The following is a 20710-nucleotide window of genomic DNA, read 5'->3' on the forward strand; positions in this document are numbered from 1 at the left end:
TTAAGGACCAGCGGGGCGGGACTAAGGGTATAAAATACCCAAGCTCTCTCCTATCCCAAGGGATAAAGCAGTTAAGTTACTTTCTCTTTTACCCAAGCTTGTCTGCACTAAGGAACTAACTCAGTGATCCCCAAACTGACCACCCACAGCAGTTACAAAGGACTCCACAGAGGACCTGCCATAGCAGCTCCTGTCAGAAGTCCGGGGCTAAGTTCTTTGAATGACAGGCACTCACTAGAGGTGAAGTGACCTTTGCCCTGTCCAGACTGAGCCAGCGGGTCAGCTGGGTCCCCAGCCATCCACGACTTTCTAGGAGCTGTAGGAGAACAGGACATAGCTTGCTGTCCTTTGACCCCACCCTGTGTTAAGAGGGCAGAGCAGAGGCTGCAGGCCCCTCTTTGCACAAGAGTGCTGGGTCATACACTCAGTTTGGTTTGAGTGTTCCTCAGGCTTCTGTGTTTGAACACTTGCTGTCTTAGGGTTTCTGTTCCTGCACAAAACATGACCAAGAAGCAAGTTGGGGAGGAAAGGGTTTATTCAGCTTACACTTCCATATCGCTGTTCATCACCAAAGGAAGTCAGGACTGGAACTCAAGCAGGTCAGGAAGCAGGAGCTGATGCAGAGGCCATGGAGGAATGTCACTTACTGGCTTGCTTCCCCTGGCTTGCTCACCCTGCTTTCTTATAGAACCCAGCTCTACCAGCCCAGGGATGGCACCACCCACAATGGGCTGGGTCCTTCCCCCTTGATCACTAGTTGAGAAAATGTCTTACAGCTGAATCTTATGATGGCATTTCTTCAAGAGAAGCTCCTTTCTCTGTGATAACTCCAGAGTGTGTCAAGTTGACAAAAATCCAGCCAGTACACTTGGTCTCTAGGTAGCGTTCTGTTTGGGAAAGGTTATAGAACTCTGTGGGAGAGTGATGCGTTTCGGTTTGATAGCCCAGCCTTACTCTTGTCCATCATGTTTCTGGACCCCAGACACAGTGTGAATGGCTGTGTCCTGCTTCTGTGGTGCCATCCCCTCCACAACGGGAGTGCCAGGATAAGTCTCTGAATTCTTGATCTGAAAATAAGCCTTTCTTCCATTAAGTTGCTTCCTGTAAGGAACTTGGTCCCCCTGACAAGAAAATAACTAATAGACCAGCTTATGTGCCCAGCCTGATCCCAAGGGTGCTGGTTTCAAAAGAGAAACACCAATTCATCGTTCCTGTGTTCAGGGGCACAAAACCCAAGTGTGTTCATACAGTTAACATGGAGTTCTGTTCCCCGAACTGGCTCTCAGGCTCGGTTTCTTCTGACTCTGCGTGCAGGAAGTCCCAAAAGGCTGAAGGTAGGGTGGCTCTGACACAGTGTCCCCCAAGACACAGATCCCGCCTGCCTCCCTGTTGGCTGTCAGCTGTGTTCAGGGCTGAGCCATGCTTCTCTCTCAGGTCTGACAGGGTGGGGGGTGATGGCCCCAGCACCTCTGAAGTGGTGACATGCCAAGAGGAGTCATGATACTCTTGCCCTTCACCTGTGCTGTGATTTCTCAGGAACTCAGTGTCCCTGAGATCCTGGATCACCCTGGAATTAAGGGCTACAGGTAGGCTCCATAAACACGGGGACCTGAGTTTTATTCCCAGCACTCCTGCACATACACACACACACACACACACACACACACACACAAACACAAACACACACACATACATACACACACACATACACACACATACACACACATACACACACATACATACACACACATACACACACACATACATACATACACACACACATACACACACATACACACACACATACACACACACACATACATACATACATACATACACACATACATACACACACACACACACACACACACACACACACACACACACACACACACCAGGCATCATGGTGGCTATAACAGAGCCCCGGACCTTGGTAGACTCACAGGCCTCAGCACACTGACTCCATGAAGGACGTACCGTTCAGGCTGTAAAACACAACACCACCTGCCAAAATGAAAAGAGTCCTAATCCATCAAAGCCTGTAGTTCTGGGAGAATCTCTAACTGGAACCTTTCCTTGAATCCCACTTCTGGCTAACTGTTCTTGTTAACGGAAGAATGTCAACCCAGAGTATGGGCTTTGTGCTTAAAGGCTCACACTGAGACAGGCCCCCTGGATCCCAAACACAGTGACTTTCTATGGCTTGAACCATGTCCCAGCAGTCTTCCTGGTGGATACTCTACCCGCAACAGTGGCAGCTCGAGAGCTTATGGGCCGAACTGGTGAGTTTCAGTCAGTGAGGCCAGATCTCAAAATGATGATGCTGGTGGTGATGATGATGTGGAGAACAAGTGAGGAAGACAGGCACCACTGGCTTCTGCACACACACACACACACACACACACACACACACTCACAATCTCTCTCACACTCACACAATCACAGACACACAAACACAATCTCACACATACTCACATGCCCACACATGAGTGTATGTGTACACAGGCACTCACATCACACACACACACACACATGTAGACACATATTTACACACATGCCCACACACTCGCACGTATGTACACACATACAAATATACACCTGATTAAATTTTGACTTACAGGATCCCACTTGTCCTAACACACACAGGTTAATCAAATTTTAACTGCAGACATTTTAGTCAGAATGCAAGCCATCAGGACTCTCTGCTCACTAGAGCTCCCTTTGAGGACTGACTACCTTTCTAACTCTCCATTCTGTGTAAATCTGGTTGTACAGCGGTGAGGACCTGTTCCTCCTGCCCCACGGTGCTCTTTGCTGTGAGCACCAGAGGCACCTCCACAGCTGGTCTTCTTTGAAGTGTGGTCCCTCTCCTCCTGGGAACTGTCTCTTATCCCCTCCCTGCTGCGTCCACATCTGATCTCACGCAGAACTCATCCTATCAGAGGCTGCCATTGCTGTTAGCTCAAATGTTAAAAGTTTAGGGCCTGAAGCAAATGTTCCAGAACCATCCCTCCCCTTCCTTGCATTAATTCACTAATTACTAAGTTAATACTCTTCAGAGAGTCCTCTCTTCCCTGTTGCTCTTCCTGTGGGCCCAGAGCTAAGCTTCGGAGGCACCCAGGGGGCTCATCAGTGGGGTTTCGGGTTTCCTACAAGTACTACCTTCCCTTCCCTTGGCTCTGCAGATCTGTTTTCTGTATACGTGATTCTGACCACTCCAGTACCCACCCTCCATGTAAGAGGGTCACATGAGGGAGATCCAGGGACACAGGTCTGGTGAGACTGCGGAGAGGTCTAGGCCGAGTGCACGGAAAGCGTGCCTTCCCACGGCCCCCCGATTGGTTCAGGGGAGCAGGAACTCTGCCTTAGGGACTCGGTTTCCACCCTGAGGGCCCATGCGTGCGTGCAGACCAAACGCTCAGGCCATTTGCCACCGGGAACATCGGAGATCCAGGGACACAGGCCGGTACACGGGAGAGACGGGAACCAATCACTGACAACAAGACCATGTATAACCACAGACAACAAGATGGCAAGAGGAAAGGGAAAGAACTTACCCAATCAAAACCAAGACAACCTGGCAACATCAGAACCCAGCTCTCCCATCCCAGCAAACAGCGGAATGCCAAACACTCCAGAAAAAGAAAACTCAGACCTGAAATCATACCTCAAGATGATAATGGAGATCCTTAAACAAGAACGGGAAGAAAAGCATAAAGAAATAGAAGCTTTTAAAGAGGAAACATGAAAAACACTCAAAGAAATCAAAGAACTAGAGGAAAACAGAACCAAAGAGATGAAGGAATTGAAGAAGGAATTTAAAATGGAAATAATAAAGAAAACACTAAAAGAGACAACCCTGGAGGTAGAAAACCTAAAAAAGAAATCAGGAGTCACAGATGCAAGCATCTCCAAGAGACTACAAGAGATGGAAGAGAGAATCTCGGGGGTCAAAGACAACATTGAAAATGTAGACAAAACAGTCAGAGAAGATGCAAAAGCCAAAAAGCTCCTAACCCAAAATGTCCAGAAGATCCAGGACACAATGAGAAGACCAAACCTAAGGATAATAGGAATAGAAGAGGACAAAGAATATCAACTAAGAGGCACAGTAAATATCTTCAACAAAATCCAAGAAAACTTACCTACCCTTAAGAATGAGATGACCACGAGCATAAAAGAAGCCTACAGAACTCCAAATAGAGTGGACCAGAAAAGAAATTCCTCCCGACACATAATAGTCAAAACACCAAGTGGCCAAAGCAAAGAAAGAATACTAAAAGCAGTAAGGGAAAAAGGTCATGTAACAAAGGCAGACAAATCAGAATCACACCCAACTTCTCAATAGAAACTATGAAAGCTAGAAGATCCTGGACAGACATCATGCAGACCCTAAGAGAACACAAGTGTCAGCCCAAGCTGCTGTACCTAGGAAAACTGTCAATCACCATAGATGGAAAAACCAAGATATTCCAGGACAAAACTAAATTTACACAATATCTGACCACAAATCCAGCATTACAACAAATTATGGGTGGAAACCCCAATACAAGGAGGGAAACTACATCCTAGTAAAAACAAGAAAATACCTAAGCAAGAAAACCAAAAGAAGAAAGACACACAGGCACGATTCTACCTCTAAAAGCAAAAATAGCAGGAAACAGCAACCACTATTCCTTAATATCTGTTAACATAAATGGACTCAATTCCCCACTAAAAAGACATAGACTATCAGACTGGATACATAAAGAGAATCCAGCATTTTGCTGCATACAGGAAACTCATCTCAGAGACAAAGACAGGCACTATATCAGAGTAAAAGGTTGAAAAAAAACCTTCCAAGCAAATGGCCCCAAGAAACAAGCTGAAGTAGCCATTCTAATATCGAATAAAGTAGATTTTCAACCAAAAGTTATCACAAAAGATAAGGAAGGACACTTTTTACTCATTACAGGGGAAATTTGTCAGGAGGAACTCTCAATCCTTAACATATATGTTCCAAACACAAGAGCACCCATATTTATAAAAGAAACCCTACTAAAGCTCAAAACATACATTGCATCCCACACAATAATAGTGGGAGACCTCAACACCCCACTGTCATCAATGGACAGATCATGGAAACAGAAACTGAACAAGGACACAGTGAAACTAGCAGAGGTTATGAACCAATTGGAATTAATAGACATCTACAAAACATTTCATTCTAAAACAAAAGAATATACATTCTTTTCAGCACCTCATGGCACCTTCTCCAAAACTGACCATATAATCGGCCACAAAACAAGCCTCAATAGATATAATAAGATTAAAACACTCCCATGCATTCTATCAGATCACCATGGTCTAACGCTGGTCTTTAATAACAACAAAGACAACAAAAAGCCCATATACACATGGAAACTAAACAATGCTCCATTAAATGATAGCATGGTCAAAGAAGAAAGAAAGAAAGAAATTAAGGATTTTCTAGAATTAAATGAAAATGAAAATACAACATACTCAAAACTATGGGATGCAATGAAAGCAGTACTGAGAGGAAAATTCAAAGCTCTGAGTGCTTCCAAAAAGAAACTGGAAAGAGCATACACTAGCAACTTGACAGCACAGTTGAAAGCTCTGGAACAAAAGAAAGCAGATACACCCAAGAGGAGTAGACGGCAAGAAATAATCAAACTCAGAGCAGAAATTGACCAAATAGAAACAAAAAGAACCATTCAAAGAATCAACAAAACCAAGAGCTGGTTCTTTGAGAAAATTAACAAGATTGATAAACCCTTAGCCAGACTAACTAGAGGGCAAAGAAAGAGTATCCAAATTAACAAAATCAGAAATGAAAGTGGAGACATAACAACTGAAACTGAGGAAATTCAAGAAATCATCAGATCCTAGTACAAAAGCCTTTACTCAACAAAGTTGGAAAATCTGGAGGAAATGAATGAATTCCTAGATAGATACCAGATAGATACTAAAGTTAAACCAGGACCAGGCAAACCATTTAAATAAGCCCAGAACACCAAGAGAAATAGAAGCAGTCATCAAAAGCCTCCCAACCAAAAAAAGCCCAGGTCCAGATGGGTTCAGGGCAGAATTCTATCAGACATTTATTGATGACCTAATGCCAATACTCTCCAAACTATTCCACAAAATAGAGTCAGATGAAACACTACCTAATTAATTTTTCGAGGCCACAATAACCCTTATTCCTAAACCACACAAAGACCCTACAAGAAAAGAGAACTTCAGACTAATCTCACTTATGAACATTGATGCAAAAATACTCAACAAAATCCTTGCAAACTGAATCCAAGAACACATCAAAATGATCATTCACCATGATCAAGTAGGCTTCATCCCTGGGATGCAAGGATGGTTTAATATATGGAAATCCATCAACATAATCCACCATATAAACAAACTCAAAGAAAAAAAAAAAAACCACATGGTCATCTCACTAGATGCTGAGAAAGCATTTGACAAAATTCAACACCCCTTCATGTTAAAAGTCTTGGAAAGAACAGGAATCCAAGGCCCATACCTAAACATAATAAAAGCAATATACAGCAAACCAATAGCCAACATCAAACTTAATGGTGAGAAACATAAAACAATCCCACTAAAATCAGGGACTAGTCAAGGCTGCCCACTCTCCCCCTACCTATTCAACATAGTATTGGAAGTCCTGACTGGAGCAATTAGACAGCAAAAGGAAATAGAAGGGATACAAATTGGAAAGGAAGAAGTAAAACCATCACTGTTTGCAGATGACATGATAGTGTATGTAAGTGACCCCAAAAATTCCACCAGAGAACTTCTACAGCTGATAAACAAGTTAAGCAAAGCGGCTGGATATAAAATTAACTCAAACAAATCAGTAGCCTTCCCCTACTCAAAGGACAAACATGTGGAGAAAGAAATTAGGGAAAAGATACCCTTCACAATAGTCACAAACCATATGAAATACCTTGGTGTGACTCTAGTTGAGCAAGTGAAGGACCTGTATGACAAGAACTTCAAATCTCTGAAGAAGGAAATTGAGGAAGATCTCAGAAAATGGAAAGATCTCCCATGCTCATGGATTGGAAGGATCAACATTGTAAAAATGGCCATCTTACCAAAAGCAATCTACAGATTCAATGCAACCCCCATCAAAATTCTAACCCAATTCTTCATAGAGCTGTTAAGAGCAATGTGCAATTTCATCTGGAATAACAAAAGACCTAGAATAGCGAAATCCATTCTCAATAACAAGAAAACATCTGTGGGAATCACCATCCCTGACCTCAAGCTATATTACAAGGCAACTGTGTTAAAAACTGCATGGTACTGGTACAGAGATAGGCTCGTGGATCAATGGAATAGAATAGAAGATCCAGAAATGAGCCCTCACATATATGGTCACTTGATTTTTGACAAAGGAGCTATAAACATTCAATGGAAAAAGGACAGCCTCTTCAACAAATGGTGTTGGTCCGACTGGCACTCAGCATGCAGAAGAATGAAAATAGACCCTTTCTTATCTCCTTGTACAAAGCTCAAGTGCAAGTGGATCAAAGATCTCCACATTAAACCAGGTACACTGAAACTATTAGAAGAGAAAGTAGGGAAAACCTTAGAACACATAGGCACAGGAGAAAATTTCCTGAACAGAACACCAATGGCTCATGCTCTAAGGTCAAATATCAACAAATGGGACTTAATGAGATTGCAAAGCTTCTGTAAGGCTAAGGACACTGTCAAGAAAACAAAACGGCAACCAACAGAATGGGAAAAGATCTTTACCAACCCCATATCTGATAGAGGCCTAATATCCAAGGTATACAAAGAACTCAAGAAGTTAGACACCAGAGGATCAAACAACCCTATTTAAATGGGATACAGAGCTAAACAAAAAGTTCTCAACTGAGGAATATTGAATGGCTGAGAAGTGTCTAAGGAAGTGCTCAACATCCTTAGTCATCAGGGAAATGCAAATCAAAACAACCCTGAGATTCCACCTCACACCAGTCAGAATGGCTAAGATCAAAAATTCAGATGACAGCAGATGCTGGTGAGGATGCGGAGAAAGAGGAACACTTCTCCACTGTTGGTGGGGTTGTAAACTGGTACAACCACTCTGGAAATCAGTCTGGCGATTCCTCAGAAAATTGAACATAGTACTACCTGAAGACCCAGTTATTCCACTTCTGGGCATATACCCCAGAGAAGCTCCAACATACAACAAAGACACATGCACCACAATGTTCATAGCAGCCCTATTTATAATAGACAGAAACTGGAAAGAACCCAGATGTCCTTCAGTAGATAAATGGATACAAAAATTGTGGTATATTTATACAATGGAGTACTACTCAGCTATCAGAAACAATGACTTTATGAAATTCTTAGGAAAATGGATGCATCTAGAGAATATCATTCTGAGGTGACCCAGTCACAAAAGAACAGACATAATATGCAGTCAGTGATAATTGGATACTAATCCCAGAAAGTTAAAATACGCTTGTGAATTCCTGCCTATTTAAGTCCTTAGGTAGGCCTGAAGACATTTTAGGTTCTATTCTTTTCTTTTTTAAAAGATTTGTTTATTTATTTTATGTAAATGAATACTCTATGCATAACCAGGAGAGGGTGTCAGATCCCATTACAGATGATTGTGAGCCATCATGTGGTTGCTGAGGATTGAACTCTGGACCTCTGGAAGAGCAGTGTTCTAACCACTGAGTCATCAGACTGAACACGGGGACATCATTGAAGGAGCTAGAGAAAGGGAAGAACAAAATTTTTAACTAACCAAACCCTCCACAGCTCCCAGGGACTAAAACACCACCCAATGAATTTGAATGGAGAGACCCATGGCTCCAGGTATGCAGCAGAGCATATCATTCTCTGGCATCAATGAGAGGAGAGAACTTTGGTCCAGCAAAGGGTCATTTTCTCAGTCTAGGAGAATGCTGAGGTAGGAGAGGGAGGCTGGGAGAGGGAGCACCTTCATGGAGGCAAAGGGAGGGGGACGGGGGATGGGGTTGGTGGAAAGGCAATTTGTAAATTTACACCTGAATTGTAAATACAGAGAATATCCAATAAAAATAATTAAAAAAAAAAAGATCACATGATCACTGGTCTGGGTAGCTGGCTTCTCTGCCTTTGCATAGTGTCCACATTCACATTATAGCACAAGGCTGAATAATGTGTTGGATGCTGTTTTCCCTCACTTCAGTGACAGAAGGGCAGGGCTATCTCAGTCTGGGGCTATAGTCCAGTCCTTCCTGGTGGGAAAGGCAGGGACAGGCTCGTGAGGTGGTGGCTGGTCACATGGCATCCATGGTCAGACAGGGAGATGAAGCTGGCGCTCACCTCTGTCTTCTTCCTGTTCAGTCTGTTCATACCCCAACCATGGTACGGCATCGCACACATTCAGGGTGCATCTTCCCTAAGCCAACCCAAGCTGGAGAATCTCTCACAGGCATGCACGGACACTGGTTTCCTAGGTGATCTTAGATTCTGTCAAGTTGACAGCATTAACCATCGTGTCTGTTTTGATTTCCCATGGTCCCTATGTGAGAGGTCTCCATCTTCCAGCTACTGTGAACACTGCTGTGTAACTATGGGGAAGTAGCTCTGAGCCTCTCTTCAATCCTTTTGTTCTATGTAACAGGTATGGGGACTGTCGTCACACGCTCCCCAAACACACCATTCTACCCTGGCCTCTCTCACCTAAGTACAATTTGCCTGAGCCACAACCCAGGAGGGAACAAACTCATATATGATGGAGTCCCAGAGAAGACCAAAGTTTCAGGTCTCTATAGCAAACGAGAATTATTACAGCTGGGGCTGCTGGGCCAGATTTTAACTAGAAATACAGAAAATGCTACAACCCACATGGGAGAAGGAAACAGGAGACTCCTAGAAGTTTTCTTCTGATCCCCACATACATGTTTTAACATGTATATAGACAGGCAGACACACACTTAATACTAGTGTAATAATAATAAACTAAAACAGAGATGACTTGGTGGTTAAGAGCAATGGCACCTTTCTAGAAGACCCAGGTTAGATTCCAAGTACCCATGTGGCAGCTCACAATTGTCTGTAAGTCTAGCTTCAGGGGATCCAACACCCTTTCCTGGCCTCCGAAGGTACCAGGCACCCACACAGTACACTCATGCAAGCAAACACCAGAAAATGTAAACTTTAAAAATAAAACTAAAATCTTCTGAGAATGGTCATACTTGCACATGTAAAACACATGTATGAATGCACCGATTTACTGTTCATGTCCAGTGAGTGTGCTCACACAGCAGAACTACCTTTATGAAGCTTCCATTTTTGCAGGTTCTGCTGGAGTGTCTCCTGTAGGTGTGCCTGTAGCCTGAATAACTTCGGGTTATTTACTGAAGCACCTCTACTCTGCACGGCCCCTCCCGGCTCTCAGGCTCCATGGAGACGTCCCGTACTGGCCACTCATGGGTTGATGGGTGACACCGTGGCCAGGACATCTAAGTCTGACTTTTAGTTACTTCTGTTCTTTAGTGACTTGAGGACAGTTCAGGGGTCAAAGGGAGACTTGCATGTGTCTGGTGGGAAGAGTTGGCTGTTTCTTGTTGGTGGTTTGGGCACAGGCAAGATTGATGTCAGGGATCTGCAAGATTCAGGCAGATCCCTGACATCAAGGAAGGAAAACATCCGGCTGTTTTCAGTTGACCCTAATGTCAGGTGAGCAAAGACTTAGACAACTTCAGAGGTCAGCATATCTGGCAAGTTAGGATGAACTGGATGAGGGAGGGCTCACACGTTCGGATGTGAAAGTCTACGTTGTTTGGGGCTAGGGAAGAGAGAGCTCATTGAGTGAAATGCTTTCTGTGCAGGTAGGAGGTACCACTTCACCCCCAGAACCTGCAATAAAGTAAGCCAGGGTGATGATGTGCAGATAGTCCCAGGGCTGGAGAGAGCTGTAGCCCTGGGGTTTGCTGGCCAGCCCCGCCTCACACTCCACAAGCTGGGTAGCATCTGAAGTACAGATGATGTTGTCCTCTGGCTGCCACACACGTCTGCATATTACCCCCCAATGTAACATTTGAGGTATCGCCTGTTAAAGTCTCGTATGTGCCTAATCTTCAGCAAGCTTATTTGGAGTTTGCCAGTGGAAGGCAGGCGTGTTTCTCTGGTTCGGGCCGTCTACTACTGTTTCCTGTTTCCTTCCTTAGAGCAGGCCCTGGGCTTGTCTGCATCCTTAGAATGAGGTCCTGGTTTTAAGTCCAAATGAAAGTTTCACATGAACCAAAAGGACAGACGTAGATTCCTTCTAACATGAAAGCTACAGTCTGTGTAGTCATCACTGTCTGTGGCTTCCCTCACCTCCATCTGGGGTGCTAAGAGCACAGGCTGACTCAGTTTCCAAGGATCCAGAGTTATGTCATGGCCTCCTGAGGCACAGGCTGACAGCAGGACTGGTGTGGAATTCTTCAGACTTCTCACCAGTGTATACATGGTGAGGTGGCATAGCTGTCACCGTGGCAAACTCAGGTTTGGCCATATATGGGGCTCCAAGGATATGAAGCTCCCTATTTGGCTGGAAGCACACAGTTAGCTCCATAGGAATCTCCACAGCTTCCTTTTCCAAACCGGAGAATGAACCAGAGCCTCCGTCTGTGGCTCGGCTTGACCGGCTGGGACCGTTACCTGCTGAGCCATCTCCCCAGCCCACATGCTCACAGACGGCCATCTCCCCAGCCTTAGGCTTTGCAGGTTAGAAGCTGTGTCTTCTGAGTCTGATCTCCTCCCTGGCGAATGACTTGTAACCAAACTGCATTTTGATTGACTGGCGGGGCCCTGGGCGTCTTCTATCTCATTGATAACTGAGCAGCTGAGCAAAGTAGGTTTCTGCTGTTGCCCTTTGATGGCAACTTGTGTTTTTAATAAGCCCTCTCCATACATAGTACAGAAAAAAAACCCAAATATGCTAATTACTTTCAACTGCCACATACTGGGAAGGTTTTGACACACAACTGTTCACCCCACAAGGTGAGAAACAAGCACCTGCTTAATTATTCTGAAATCAAAGATATTTCCTTTATTGGCCTGACTCCAGTATCAGTTTGTAGGAGTTCATCCTCACAGCAAGTCAACACTCGTAGTTAAGAGGTGTCAGTAACCAGGCATGTTTAGTGCAGTGCAAAGCTGTTCAGAACCACACGTCCCACAGGGACAGGAAGCCATGTTCAGTTAGCCTGGCTAAGCAGAAACATCACTTTTTAAGAGTAACAGACGAGTCACCTTGCCCCTGTGATAAGCATGGCCCAGGACTTAAGGGATGACTCTGTGCTGGTCTTAGACACATGAGGGAAGACTTAACCTCAAGAAGATACTGTTGTCCTGGGTCACGCTGATGCCTAAGAGTGGGAATGCTCTCCAGCAGGCTGTTTGCTTTCTCTAAGGCATGCTCCCTGCACCTGCTTGGCTGCACTTGGAAGAGCGTAGCTGCTCTACATCAAGGACTTGGCCAGGCGCGTGGCTGTCATGACTGAACTTTCAGACGTGTGGAACATGGTTAAGCTTCTGCTACTGTTTTGTTGCACAAACACTTTGAAAACAACTCCAAAATCCTGCAGTAAACACCAATTTATAGAACGAGTTGGTGTGGTGGCACAAATCTGTAAGTCCAGGTCTTGGGGTGCTGAGGCAGGAGAAGTGAGTTCAAGTGAACCTGGGCTACAATGGGCCTTGGCTTAAAACCAAACAACTAGTTTCCTACCCCAAAGGAAGCTTGAACAAGTTTTCACAGCAAGTCAAAGTTTATCTGTTTATAAAATGGGAACCTCCAGACCCTTCCAAGGATATATATTCTTGGGATCAAGGGACTTGAAGCTTAGAGTATAGTGTATGTGAAGTGTCATGGTGAATTCCTAGCACTCTGAACCAGCAAGAGGCTAAGAGGTGGCTAGACCGTTCTGGATACAGACCAGGGTCCAAATGACCTGCAGCAAGCTCACGGGGATGACGGACACATCACAAGCCACACAGACCAGGGAGCACCGCTTCTGATGCTGACTTCTTTTGAACATTTATTAAAAAAGCAGAATGTATGTTCATCTCAAATATAACAGTTAAAAATGGAGAAGCAATACAAACAATGTGTTAGCCAGCAGCATCCGGTCCTCAGCTTGCCCACCTGCTTCCGTCAGGTCCCGGCGAGCTCAGCCACTGCCTGCCTCCCGCCTTACAGCTAGCCCAGGTGGAACAGAATCATATAAAATTAACAAGTTAGGGTTAAATAAGCTTAAATAAGAGTGTTAAATACAAGACACTTTATCAGAGGTTCTGTACAAAGATAAACAGATCTAGTGTTGGACACAGGATCCTGCTGGTACTCAGCATCAGGGGCTCTATCAGGAGAGACTGAGTGCAGAGCGACTACAAGAAAGCAAACTACTCGCGGAAGTGACTACCGACAGGTCCAGCTGTTCACAAGGCATACGCATCTCTTAAAAAAATTCAGAACACTGTTAAGATTCAGGCACCATTTGCTCCTGCAAATAAATATGTCTCCACGGCAACAGCGTCCGCGCTAGTGTTAAACTTCAGGGCTCGTCTCTGACAGCTCTGCAGACTGCTTACTGCACCCTTCTTATTGCTATGATAATGTGGCCGTGGAAATAAAACTACTGTACAACCAAAAAAATAGAGCACCTTTAACATTAAAGTACACGTTTGATTATCTGCCTCCATATTTATTTTACAATCCCACAGCCCTGCTATAGTACACTGGCTTAGCATCTCTGCAGGTCACTTGCTTAGGTTAGTGACACCCAGTTCTCTCCTCAAGGGAAGCTGAGGCCAGAGCATCGTCAGGGGGACTACCCAGTCACAGGCTGTGTTAGCATCCATGACAGTTACATTCATCTTCTGCTGCAGCGACCCGCCTGTCCGTCCAGGCCCCTGACCTGCCTGCTGGGTGAGCAGTGAGACACAGACAGACAGTGAGACATCTACCTACAGGCGGTGGAAAGCACATGTAAAAACTGCACTGCTGACTTGAAGGGACCACAGGTAGGCAGGGTGGCAGGCAGACCAACCAGCCCATGGTCCCACGGTGAGGAGCCGTGAGCTGATCAGGCCTTTTTGTCAATGGTGCTAAAAAACCACTCAGTGAACTTGCGCAGCTGGGCTGTGGCAGTTTGTGACTCTTCCTGTAGCCGCATGTTGTCCTGCCTCAGGTGCTGGACCTCAGCCTGCAGCACCGCCTTGTCCTGCTTCTCCTGTGTGGACCAGAAACACAATGGTGTTACAAGGTCAGCTGCTCCCACTGAGCTGCATATGAGGGTCCCGGGGTCTTGCCTGAGTTTTGTTGTTCACACCGGGACCAGAGCCACCCCAGCTTCTTGGCTCCCTCCTATGCTCTTAAGAAGGACCAGGGCAGCTGCGTAGGAAGGTTATCACTCAGAGGCTATACTACCCCACACTACCGGGAAGAGACAGCTAGGCAACCCCTCCTGAGGTCTCCAGCTGCCATGCGAACCTGGGATAACTGTTTGGCCTCTCACACCAGCCTTCTGGTGCCGGCGTAGCTCCATGCTGGCCTTCAAAGTTTGCCCCTCAAGAGCATGTAATAAGACCTTAAAAATAACTGCTTTCGGTGCTTCTGCCATGAGGCAGACATGACAGGCTTCAGAGCTCCAGAGCTGAGGGGCCGAGCGGTCACAGCAGCTACTGTTCCTAGTGGTTCACTGCTATGCCTCTCAGCGGATGAGCAGGGGCCGAACCACTGGGAGATCTTTCCCTCCTCAGGGTGTCTACTTTCATCCTTCAAAGGCCCCCTGTTTCCCCAACTCTTTACCCTGTCCATGTGTCCTGTCTCTAAGACCTTCTCAACACTAATGGACAACTCCAGAGCACCACACAGTGCACCACACATCAGCACTGACACCACAGCCCCTTCTAGTGCAGATTCACGGTTTTACTTTCTGGCCCACTGCCATGTCCTGTTTTCAAAGGAAGCCTGGTGTCCACCCCTCCATGTTTTCTAAGCCTACCTGGATGATCATGTCCCGCTACCTGCCCCACACTGCCAGGCCTCCTTCCCAAGTGCTCCTGCCAGGAAGGATCTTGTTCCTTTGGCAAGCTGGCATACACCTCCTCAGGCAGCTCAAACTCTGTTTCTGGATGGACTCATCACCACTGCAGTACAACACCCTAATGTACTAACATGCCCCGGGACCCTTGTGTCTCAATTTCTTTCTTGATTTCCTATCTAGACCAAGTTAGTTAAGCTCAACTGCCTCGGTGTCCATGTCTGCCAAGGAGAAAGAGCAGTGAGCTGTGTCTGCTTGCCTGGGGCTGTGCTGGATTAGAAAAATGTCCCAGGGCCTGGGAAACCACTTATCCAGGCAGACTTGGGTAGGAGGTCCCTGCAGCTGACACACACACACACACACACACACACACACACACACACACACACACTGCTCCACCAGGATCACCTTAACATGAAGTGGAGAGCAAAGCCTTGTTGGCTCAGCTGAATATACACTGGCAGTTCCCCTTTGCCCTTGACCTTAGTTCTTTAGCTGGAGGTGGGGGACAGTGACCATCAGAGGAAAATGTGTCAACCCATGAGTGTGCGTGCACACACAGACCCACGTGCATTTAATAAAAGCTGTCCCAGTGCCCTTCCTAGGTCAGCTCCTTCCCCTTCACACTAGATAAGAACTTGACTCTTCATTTTCCTCACTGGTTCCTTCTGGCTAGGACCAACCCCAGACACTCACAGAATCTTCCTACGTGGAAACCTCATCATTTGAAGGCACAGAGAGGCCTCCACATGTCTGCAGGACTCTATGTGCCTTCAGGGAAAACCCCCACCAACTGCCGCTGAGAGGCCGAGAGGAGACCGAGAGGAGACCGAGAGGAGACCGAGAGGAGACCGAGGGAGCCTCCTTCCTGGAGCCAGGTCTGCCTCGGGTTCTTTTCCATCTATTTGCAGGAATGACAAGGGCTGGATGTGGGCACAGCGCTTTGTTGTGGACTCCAGCAATCACATACCTTCCGAAGGTCAGTCTGCAGTTGTCGGAGAATCAGTTCTAGCTGGTTAACTTTCCCAGTCAGTGTGGAGGGCGATCGCTCCCTGTAGAACGGTACAATTACGAGAACTTAAGAGACCTACGGCCAGGACATTGCTTGTGGTCATGTTAGTAAACTTTTCCCTGAAAATATTAAGTGAAAGTTGACGATTTGGGACAAGGTCCCTATAGCTACCACGGTGAACTGAGAACCAGTAAGACATTAAGGCTGATAAGAAAACAAAAGCTAGGCTTATTTAAATGGAGAAGAGGTAGGCCAGAGTTAAGTCCTGAGAACCATATTTGATACAATTTCTTTAACTTGCTTTTGTCCTGAAGACAGAACCAGGTTCCCCAGCAAGTTAACCATGACTCAGTTCACAGAGTTCATGCATCACGAATGGGAGGTGTGTCCCTCATGTATGCCAGTTGTAGGCACATAGTTGGATCAAGGGTCAGGGTCCAGGAAGAACTGTGCCCTCCTAGGTGTCCTACAGAATGAGTGGCCTGGCTTGGCCAAGACTGACTGACGAGGGGTCATTGCCTGGTGCTTTTGTAGTAATTAGGCAGCTGACTGGAGGTTGGCTTCTGTGGCATAGGCAGCCAATAGGCAGGGTCTGTCTGTGCAGTGTGATGGTCACACAGACCAGGGGTATTATTTCTGGTATCTAGGTCACTCCCATTGTAAGACTCTCTCCAGCTTGGCCTGGGACCCCTGAGTTCTGGGACAGCGGGAGGGAGGGTCTACATACCCAGGTGTATCCATGAATTCTTTGCCACTGGTGGGATCTACACACAAGGACAACTCTGGGGCCCCTTCTAGCTCTTGTCCATGCTGAAGGTCGGTCAGGGTACAGAAGGAGGCCACCCTCTGGTCTGGAGATGAAGAACATACAGACAGGTTGGTGAGAGGCACCAGGCCCCGTGACTTTGTACAGAGCAATTTACTGAATGGAATCTGCTGCCCCTCCTTACCACACTGCCCTGTTTGAAACAAAATGGAGAAACAGAAAATGAAGAAGCATGGCCTGCTGTGCTCCACGGGGAGGGTATGGTGCACACACCACAGCTCAGAGCAAGTTCTCCACACTCCAGGGAGCTAAGCTCCTGGGTGTGTGTGGTTTAGCAAGCTGGATGATGTGGCTGGTGATAAGCATGGGGATGGACCCTGCTGCAAGCTCCCATGAGCTCGACATCCCCGAGACAGGACAGCCAGGGCACACACCCTTGTGCACCACCATGCAGGCGTGCAAGACGGATGGAATGTGCACCACCATGCAGACATGGAATACAGAACAGTCTACAGAACAGCAAGAACCAGTGTCAGTCACCTAGGTAGGAGGCATGGTGACAGAGCAGCCCGAGTTCTTCATCTGAGTCAAGACCTGAAATAAGAGTGAGAATTCTCCTGTGAACAGGGAGATCTCTGACCTTGGGAATCTCAGGGACCCTTCTAAGGCGTGAAAGAGGGGGTTGTGTGAGTAGAGCATGCATAGGTGCTGACATTTGTTTGAATAGGTGTGTGTGCTTCTGTCTCTGAGTGTGTAAGAGACACAATCAGGTATTATGTAATCTCACACACTTCATGCCTTTTAGTTAGAAATAGGGTGGCAGTGTCTGATACAATGGATCGATCACAGATGCCATTATTTCAGACTGACAGGTACGATCCACACTTCAAATTTAAGAACAGTGGTGGTGACAGCAGCCAGCTGGGCCCTCTCACTAGAAACTGTGCGGAAGCTCAGAGGTCCCAGTAGTGCCAGCAGCAACAGCTGTGAGCAGGTGAGACTCAGGGCCTCTTACCACAAGGTATTATGAACTTGGAATTCAATGTTTCCAAGAAGTTGGGTTGGAAAGAAAAGGAAGCAGGCGCAGTCCAGCCTCTTGGGGGCTGAACTCTGACCCAGAACTCAGGCCAGCAATGATGCAAGGTAGGTAGGAAGCACCTTGTCGTTACAGAACAGCACCTTGCCCTGGACCGAGTGAGCGTGCATTTGCAGCTGGAAAGATGCTATCTGCCAGCACCGAGTACTGAGGAGACAGGCCCTGCTCACAGGGACTGGTTAATGGGAAGGAGCAGTACCCAGGCGCACTGGAAGCCCTGTCTCCTGCTGGCTGCTGCACGGGCCTCCTAATGAGGTGACCTGCCTGTTTGGTTGATGTAGGGTCACACACTACCAGTTAATTAAAAAGGGTAGCGAGGCTGAGGCTGCCAGGAACACATGATGGAAAGTCACTGCAGCCACACAGCTCTGAAGGCACGGAGAGTGCCCTGGGCCCTCGAAGAAGTCCTGCTGAGCCCACCCAGTGACTGGTCACATCAGGGTTCTCCAACTGCACGGCCCCCACTTAACACTTGCCATGGGCATGTGGATCCTTTAATTGACCTTCTGTGACACTCAATGTAACCTACACATGACAGAGATCCTGTACCCACTCAGCCCGACAGGGAACCGCATTACCCACGTAGCAGTTGATTATCAGCTGCAGGCACATGGTGTAGTGCCTGCAGCCTAATGAGTGTCGCACGTGGACCATCACCAACTCTTAGAGTTACACCAGTGCTCCTGACACAACTAACCCAGGACCTATGTGCATGTGCACGCTCATGTGGATGTAGGTGTGTGTGCATGCCAGAGGTCAACTCTGGCTACTATTCCTTAGGATGCTGTCAACCTTGTTTTTGGAACAGGACCTCTCATTGGCCTGGACCACTCGCTGACTAGGGTAAGCTGGCTGGCTGGTGAGATCCAAGGCTTCGAGAGCCTCTGCTTTCCAGGCACTGAGATTACGGTGCCATGGATGGCACAGCTCAGAGTGACTGTATGTGACTTTTCACATTGGTCTGTGGCTCAAACTCAGGTCCTCAAGTCTGCCTAACACTTTACTGACCACACCCTCTCCCCAGGCTTTACTGTTAGGACTTTTGTCCTTCCTGCCTCAGTTTCACCCACAGCCAGAATTTTCTACTTGGCTTTGATCCTGTTCATGAGGTCACACCATGTTAAACCTGGGTTTAAGTGAACACACTAGTAATACATGATCAGAAATGCACTTAGCACACTGCCTACAGGACACCACAGCCCTGCCACACAGCACACTGACGAGTGCCTGAAGTTTCCCATGATGGTCACAGAGTTAATGAAACTTCAGGCAGCACCTTGGGAGATGGTCCCAAAGCTCAGAAGAATCCAGACGCAGTTTCTAAGGGCGGTGTGCTGCTCTTGGAAAGTAGAAGAATTATTAAATACACAAGTATATATAAACACATCACAAGCAGCAAAGGGTAACCTGGGGACCACATGGCAGAGGCTAAAGGCTCTTGCTATGTCAGGCAAATCTACAGTTCTGTTGAGAAGCTCTGACAGGCAAAGGGCATTGACACATTCCACACCAAACGGAGTAGGGAATAATACTCACGCTTGGATGTGACCCAGCCAGGTCTTAAATGTGACTGTCACAGCACAGGACTGACACCGTTAGCACCTGGACCACCCTCTCTGAGACCAAGGAGATGGCTCCATTCTGACACTGTGCCTTCCGGGTTACAATTTGGTCACCTGCCTACTTCTGATTCATTTTAACTGTGCTATATTATTTTATACTGGCTATCAGCCAATTCTTAGGAATGAGATTTCAGGTTTAGGGAGGGGACATGGTACAGTTTTCTGCCCTGGCTATTAATTGTTCCCGTGCTTGAACAAGGAGACGATCGCTCTGTAATCCACAGAAGGACAGACCGAGTGTTTGTATGGCTTCCTGGAGCAGCGGAAGCGCTTTGCACACTAAGCAGGTGAGTGCCGTAGCTTGTTAGTACTGGAATCTACATCAACACCACTTGCACACTCAGTTACCTGGTGTGTTCTTCACTGTTTGCACAGTTAGTTACTGTGCGTCTTCTTCAGCGTGCCACACGCATACACCAGTTGTTTGTACAGAGGCAGTGTCATCTACTGCTCACACACACACTGGACACATTCTGACATTAGAAACTTTTCTCTACACTTCACATGTTCCTTTTAAAACTTACTCTTTCAGGCTCATGAAATGTTTAATACTTACACATGTTTTTATCTGGCCATATTATATTTTACATTTTCTCATTGTTCTGTAATTAAAGCTTCCAAATGGTGATATTGATTATTATTCAGTTTTATAAAGTCGACTTTTCTAGTTTCTAAATCTAAATGGTGTATATAAATTGCTTTCTCACTTAGATGTTAAATACATTCTGATGCCTATGTTCTTTATTTTTTCAAAGGACTTATTATTCTATTTTTGAATCATTATTATGCTATTTTAATTATTATTGATTTATAATAGGCTTCTTGTTGAATACTGTTCATCTTTTTTAAAATGGGTGCAATTAAGTTCTTAGCATATCTTTAGATAGCTGTATTGGAACTGCACTTATCTCAAATTAATTCAAAAAGGACTGTCTCCTGTCCTTGTCTATATAAAGACTCTACACAGAACAGAGGCTCGGTTTTCTCATTGTGTTTCTAACGATGGCTTGATTTACAAAGAACACACAGCTGGATCTCACTGATTGGCTTAAAGTGTCCTTTACTGATGCGCCTGTGACTGCATGTGGGATCTGAGCCAACCAGACCTTCCTCTGCTGTGTGAACATGCCACCCCGCCATGAGGTG

At 46.2% G+C, this 20710-nt stretch overlaps 1 protein-coding gene across 2 annotated transcripts in view; it reads right to left on the reverse strand.

The window, feature by feature from the left end:
* Nucleotides 1-13089: 13089 nt before the first annotated feature.
* Nucleotides 13090-20710, reverse strand: part of SIPA1L2 (signal induced proliferation associated 1 like 2) — a 69193-nt gene continuing 61572 nt past the window's right edge. Inside the window, exons 18-21 of one of the 2 annotated variants that reach the window (XM_080936611.1) lie at nt 17387-17440; nt 16808-16931; nt 16039-16120; nt 13090-14255 (exon numbers count right to left, since the gene is read on the reverse strand). In XM_080936611.1, coding sequence (XP_080792737.1) covers nt 14109-14255; nt 16039-16120; nt 16808-16931; nt 17387-17440 — 407 coding nt within the window. In that variant the 3' untranslated portion in view covers nt 13090-14108. The remainder of the gene's footprint in view (nt 14256-16038; nt 16121-16807; nt 16932-17386; nt 17441-20710) is intronic. The other variant, XM_080936612.1, reaches the window with a different exon arrangement.

This window comes from Micromys minutus (genome assembly GCF_963924665.1).
Source record: "Micromys minutus genome assembly, chromosome: 24".
Taxonomy (NCBI): domain Eukaryota; kingdom Metazoa; phylum Chordata; class Mammalia; order Rodentia; family Muridae; genus Micromys; species Micromys minutus.